The sequence below is a fragment of the Pecten maximus genome, unplaced genomic scaffold, assembly GCF_902652985.1.
Source record: "Pecten maximus unplaced genomic scaffold, xPecMax1.1, whole genome shotgun sequence".
In the NCBI taxonomy this organism is placed as follows: domain Eukaryota; kingdom Metazoa; phylum Mollusca; class Bivalvia; order Pectinida; family Pectinidae; genus Pecten; species Pecten maximus.
In genome coordinates this window covers 7282-13868 of record NW_022982945.1, presented here as the reverse complement: position 1 = coordinate 13868, position 6587 = coordinate 7282, and the positions used below count along the sequence as shown (strand labels likewise).

Below are 6587 nucleotides of genomic sequence, written 5' to 3'. Positions count from 1 at the left end.
ATTTTTCATAGGTGTATACAAGAAGCTAGAAGCTCTTGGAAAGTCGAAGAAGTATACAGTAGCTCGAGAATGGGCCAGATCAATAAGCAACCATGCGTACTGGTGTGCTGCTAGCAGTGGAGGAAATGCAGAACTTGTTCGGCAAAAATGGAAAAGCATCCTCAACCATATTTCAAACAAACATGAGGGTCATTGAGATCTTTTCCATTCCTGTGAGCTTGGGAATATCTCAAGAAAATGGATAAAGCCATGTTATTTTAAGATATTCTAATCAGTTGAATTATAATTTGAAGATTGATGTCCAAAGTTGAAGTAGTTAAGCTTTATTTATCAATTAAACAGACTAAAGATGCTTCTTTTATATTTGCAGTAGTGCAGAAATTACTTTGAAATTTTAAAACAACCCGAAGTCACTGTTGATATAAACAATGTAATTTTCTTCTTTCCACTGCCAGTTATTCTATTTAGACTCTTCCAAATCATTTCACTGAAAATCAATGCAGAATAATAGCAGATATGAGGTATTTTGTGTTTTTTTTTTCATTTAAAGTACTTTCTGGGTATTTTCCATCGAATTTATTCTATCGTTTTATTTTAGGAAGCAAAGTATTCCAGGAAATACCTGCCCTGCAGGGCAGGGCGTAAGAATTGTACCTGCCCCCATTGCATGATCGTAAGAGGCGACTAAATTTGGGATCGTCTCTTTTCTCTTCTTTCTGAACAACTTCTTCCTAATGTCTCCCTTGACTATACCTCACTTTTGGTCTTCAGTTGAGCGTTCGCCCCTCTGAGGAAGGCTTTGGGTTCTGTCCCCTGGCCGAGACATACCAGTCTTTAAAAATGGTAGTTGCTACTCCTGCTTAGCGCTCAGCATATAAGGAGTGGGACGACTGGTTCACCCGTTGTCAGTATAATGTGACCGGGTGGGGTGTCCTGCTGGGTGTCTTCGGCAGTATGCTTCAGTGAGGTAGTACTATAAATCGGCAAAAGTTCCAGCCTACCACAAGGAGACTTCACACGAACATACCACAGCCTCCCAAAACACATATGCACTCACCACACGCATGCACTTACCACACACATGCATGTCGCACGCACGGGAGGCCGTCCTTAAATGACCTTAGCTGTTAATAGGACGTTAAACAAAATAAACCAAACCAAGCAATACAGGAAATGCATCTTTTGTTTTTACATGTAGAAATCTGATCGTTAATGATAAAATATTGATATTAGTATGCATGTCACATTAACTAAAAGCAAGAGGAGGTTTTTTGGTATTTCACTAAGATATGAACAATTATTTGCAGTTCCTAAATTGGTATATCAGCCTTACCTGATATCCTCTGGGTCTCACTCATCTTTCTCTGGTCGTATAGATCACCGAAAGTGTTGTTTATTCCGGGAACACCGGAATACAAACTCTCGAACTGTCTAGAAGTAATATCCCCAGTTATAGAATATATTGCAATGAAGCCAGGTCTTTCTATGCCGACAAACAGTAGCATCGTATCTCCTATCTCAGCAACAGCCAAGTCCTCTACCTCGGGACCCTGCAGCACATTCGGACAAAGATATATAACAAGAGCTATTGGAGAACAGCATAGCTCGTCTCGCAAATGTTTGTCAATAAATAATTAAAATATATTATGTAATTGGTATGGTTTCGCAAATTGCATTAATAATATTTATATTGTTTACTTGATCAGATTGTGTTTTGTGTATTCATTCAATTTGTGTAACTCCAGAGGAACTCTTTTACCAAATATCAGCACCCTTGTACAATCATAAGTTATGTGTTAATAGTTTTCAACACTTGCACAAAAAAATCTTTCAGTTTAACTCTGGCAAGGGATAGCTTAACCCCCAAAGGGAACCTAATACCATGTATTACTATGCTTTTCAACACTCGCAACATACATTTACAAAACTGTTCTAAGTCCAAAGATTTGGGGGAAAATATGATGTATTAATACCTTTCAACACTTGCACCAGAAACTTAACACAAAAAAATTCAAAAATCTGTTTTTTCCAAAAAAAATCTTTTAGTTTAACTCTGGCAGGGGATAGTTTAACCCCACACAGGGACCATATTACCATAAATTACTATGCTTTTCAACAATTGCACCAAAACCTTAACATTTGAAAAACCAACGCCGACGCCGGAGTGACAACATAAGCTCTCACTCTTCTTCGAAGAGACGAGCTAAAAGCAACACATTTTTCGAAGCTAAGGCTGAACACATGTATCATAATCAACAGAGTGAATATTATATTATGGCATTTGTCCATGCCTAAAAGCTCCACGTTTATAAGATTAAGTTACATTCCCAAACACTTCGCTTTTGTAATACACATATTACCACTTTGTCTTTCTAATTGTTTAATTCATCATATATGCAAGTACTCGTCAGACAGGGAGTCTTGGGTTTCGGAAACAATTTCGTTTCTGTCTACGCCATTAGCATTAAACAATGCCTTCTTCTCCTTGGCAATTATGTTCTCGATTTCACTTCCGCTGTCATAAACTCGTTCAAATGTGTTCAGGTCTAGTATTGATATACTTCTGCCTCCGAATGTGTAGAGCGTGTTGTAAGTATCACCAGATTTTCCGTCTAGGTTAGAAACCTTCAAACGTCCTAGAATAACACAAATATACCTAAATTTGTTGGTAGTTATTCTGAAAGATTTCGAAAAATCAAATAATTTATTAATATAATTGAAATAAATGAAAAAGTATCCGTATACTGAAATGGTTAAGAAATTCGTGCTATTTGAAGGACTACCTATTCAAAACACTTAACTCACCTAAATTTTCTACTGCATCTATTGTTCCATCGTATCCGTTCAAAGTGGACCAATGCGCAACTGTCGACGAAACTACGATGTAAACAGAGAATTTACGTTATAAATAGAGCGGATAAATCGGAATGTGGCAGTCAAATGTCATTTTGTTGTCGGTTAGGTTCTGCATAAGAAGATGGGTTACTTGTACCGGCAATACTTAATGTCTTCGGTAATATCAACACAATCGTGCTTTTTGTGATTATATATGTATACTACTTACTATTTATAGTAAGCTCGGACATCCTCGACTCCTCGTTGAAACCTCCAGCTCCCTGTAGGTTGGAATAGTCCTTAGCGTCACCCTCGTTGGCTGTTACGAGGTAGGGTTTCCCCTGCACATATATTACTTGATTGAGTCTGGTTGGTACATACCCATCACTGGCCACGGACGAATGTGGATTTCTACAAGGAAGTAGTCGGCATACGTCGCAATGAAATCACGGAAAGAATAATAGACAAAATTGCAAGGCGTGAAGAAGGGGATAGCTACTGTATTTTAATAAGATGATTCCACGAACCAGTCCCTAATTTGACATTGGTCTTTTACGTTAGGTTTAGTTCAAATATTTTGAACGTCATGTCAACAGCTAAAGTAATTTAAAGACAGCCTCAACACATTGTGCGAGATCAATGCATGTAGTGTGTGAGTTTTGCGAGGCTGTGGTACATTTGTATGTTTGTGTTTGTCCCCTTGTGATAACGCGAAAAAGATGTTCTCCACCTCAACTATCCATTGGTCGTTTTGTTAAATGTAGGAAAACTGTATCGGACACTATTCACAAATCCTTCTGTTACATGTAGGGAAACCTGTATTGAACTCCGCGATCCACAGATGCTTGTATTTGGTGTAGAATACCTTCTACTGATTATTGATGTAGGTTGAAATGTATGCTTAAGTGACTAATAAGGGTTGATAACTTACTTTGATCTCTATCACTTGCGTCAAGTTCAAAATTAGTCCAGTTTTTAAACCCAAGTGGATGGATGTTTGTGATGGTTTGAGTGATCACGTTTACCTCTGCTATAGCATTGTTCTCCTGTGCAAGAAAACGTTCAGCTGTTAATAAAGGCTAAGTATACTTGATATGATGTCTAATGTTGCCATCTCTTTACAAAATTTTCATATATATATATATACTTTTACATGTTTCTTTTTAAATTTGACAATAGACTTATATACTACCTGTAGTGATATGTAGGCAACGCTCTCGTCCTTGTTAAACGTAATATACTCTGGCTCAACATCATTGGAGAACCTGTTGTTATTCTCCCTGTAGATAAACCGGGCTCCACGTGATACTAGGTCCTGTCACCTGTAATTTATGCAGTGAACAATAATTAAGAAACAAATGAGAGACCTATTTATTTATATATAACTTTTAATTATCAGATATATCAGACCGGTTTGCGTGGTCACATGACCTACCACAATCTTTGATTAGTAGGTGGTTCGGTCGCATTATTTCAATTGTCGACTTTCCATTTTTGATCATAGCAGCACAGCTTTTCCAGATATCTTCTAATGGATTTGTTTTTACAATATCAGGTTATACGAGATCGATATCGACTGCTGACCAAAATGTTAAAATTCAAGGTTTATAGAGATGCATGTCGACATCCTCAATTTTTAATTACTCTGTTCTTGTAGCGTATGAATGAATTTGCATCGTGGAAACGCAACGTTAACATTACGATAAACACGGTTCATATCGTCACTGATACAACAGGAGCTTACCTTGCTCTTTTGTGAAAAAAAACTACGTACAAATTTCATTTTGAAATGCTGCCCACGTTTCCTAGGTTTCAATTCTAACTTCATAAATGATGGCATATTGAAGCAAAAACAATACATTACTCAAAATATAAAAGTTGTTACATAGGATATCGTTTTTGTGAGGCAATATTAATTCTACTCCTGATTTTGATGCATGTATATTGAATTGTCTGGCCTACCTATCGTTAAACTTTCTGAAATCGAGTTTTGTGTACTGATAATTCCCTTCCGCTCTTGCAGCAAATTTAATGATGCCAACACCACCTTCTGGATCGACGAAATGAGAACCGTTGTTATACCCCTCCGCCTCTATAGCCGCGACTACTATTTGGCAGTCAGATGTAGGATATATCATGTCAGGCAGCGAACCAACTGAAATGAAAGAAAATATACAATGTTGAGGTATGCTATGACTGGCATTGTAAACATTCGCTGTGATTCGAATAACAAGCACTTTTAATAAAGGGAGATTTCATTACCTTTCCATTTCACGCATCCCTTGAAGATATTTGTCCGGTTAAATTTATATCGTATATATATATTTTTCTCTTTATTGTCCTATATTTAGGTTTCGAGCATTATAGGATATGAATGGTATTGTGAAAATGTGTTAAGTACTTTAAAAGTATAACGGAGGAAATATTTAGCAGATTATTGCGACTTGGTTTAGTACCAATTTTCCTTCTCATTAACAGGGGCCTGGGATCTTGATGACGACGTTGCTTTCATAATGGATATATAAATGACTATTGAACACATAGTCAGGATATATCAGGACAACTTTGATGTTGTCCTTCTTTGATATACTAACATGCTTAAATGATATATCACCTTTATACTTTAAAAATATCAACATTGTAGATGATTTATGATTTGTTTAACGACCTAAAATAAAATGGTTTGATATTGCTTTATGTCCTATCAAAATCCAGTCATTTATATTGCTATAATATGCTTACAACTGTGCTGATTTAATCAACACGCATGATTTTGTCGCTATTTTGAAGTTCACAAACCAAAATATTTTCTATCTGAACAGTTTCTTACCTATGATTTTGTTTACTAACTCCAGTGTCTTTAACGCGGTGTTATATTTCTTATGGACATTAACATAGCCATTTTCTTTGTCTCCGATGTTATCGACTGCCACAAACAGATAATCACCACAGTATTCGACGTCAGTGAGATCTACATTGTCAAACTGCTGCCAGTGTATAACGGACGGTTTGGAAACCTCTTTGATATCCAAGACGTGTAGAACGTTACAACCTGTGTTGAAATATTAATGGTTACATATATTAGCGATATATTCAACAAAATGTGAAAATGTCATCCACGTCATCCACGAAACATATTTCGGTCAGCTGTTTTCAAAACACGTTGTATATTACGGTCATCTCTTGAGATATTTTTCAAACGCTTCTTACGTTAAAATGGGTTATTGTCAAGAATATATTATATGATATTTCGAAACAGCATGTTAAAATCTTCCTACGGATCGCCTCAGAAACTTTCAATGTTATAAACTAGCAAATTCGGTAAAAAAACCGAAACTCACCGATTTCGCCTGTATCCATCTCTGATGGCCGTAATATATAGTACGGTCACCACTGTGTACACAGTGAAGAATTGTTGTAGTGGGAGTGTAATTTGTACTCGAGTCAAAACGTTATATAACAATAGTTTAGTGTACATAAATTAATGTTTAACTTATAAATCACTAATTGATTCAGAAGGCTGCATTTTAGAGTGGGAAAAGATACAGTTAGTGATAATGATGCCGAAAACGATGTTAATGTTCAATCTTCTTCAAATTAAAAAAAAACAAACAACGTATCTTTGTCATCAAATTCACGGTAAAACACAGCAGTTGCAATACATGACCTGTGTGCTTGGATGACAATGGACATTCCAGGCTTAGGTGTGATAGCAAATATACTTATATATTTAATAAAACCTCAACCCCGAG

General features: G+C 36.4%; 1 protein-coding gene across 1 annotated transcript; it reads right to left on the bottom strand.

Annotated features, from left to right (window-relative positions):
* Positions 1–479: 479 nt before the first annotated feature.
* Positions 480–6195, bottom strand: LOC117321175 (mesenchyme-specific cell surface glycoprotein-like). Its single transcript, XM_033875640.1, is given in 11 exon segments — positions 480–487; positions 1334–1550; positions 2455–2677; positions 2784–2877; positions 3065–3190; positions 3193–3246; positions 3767–3881; positions 4028–4150; positions 4857–4990; positions 5666–5887; positions 6177–6195. Coding segments are annotated over 11 exon segments (1335 nt in total).
* Between the last annotated feature and the right edge of the window lie 392 nt (positions 6196–6587).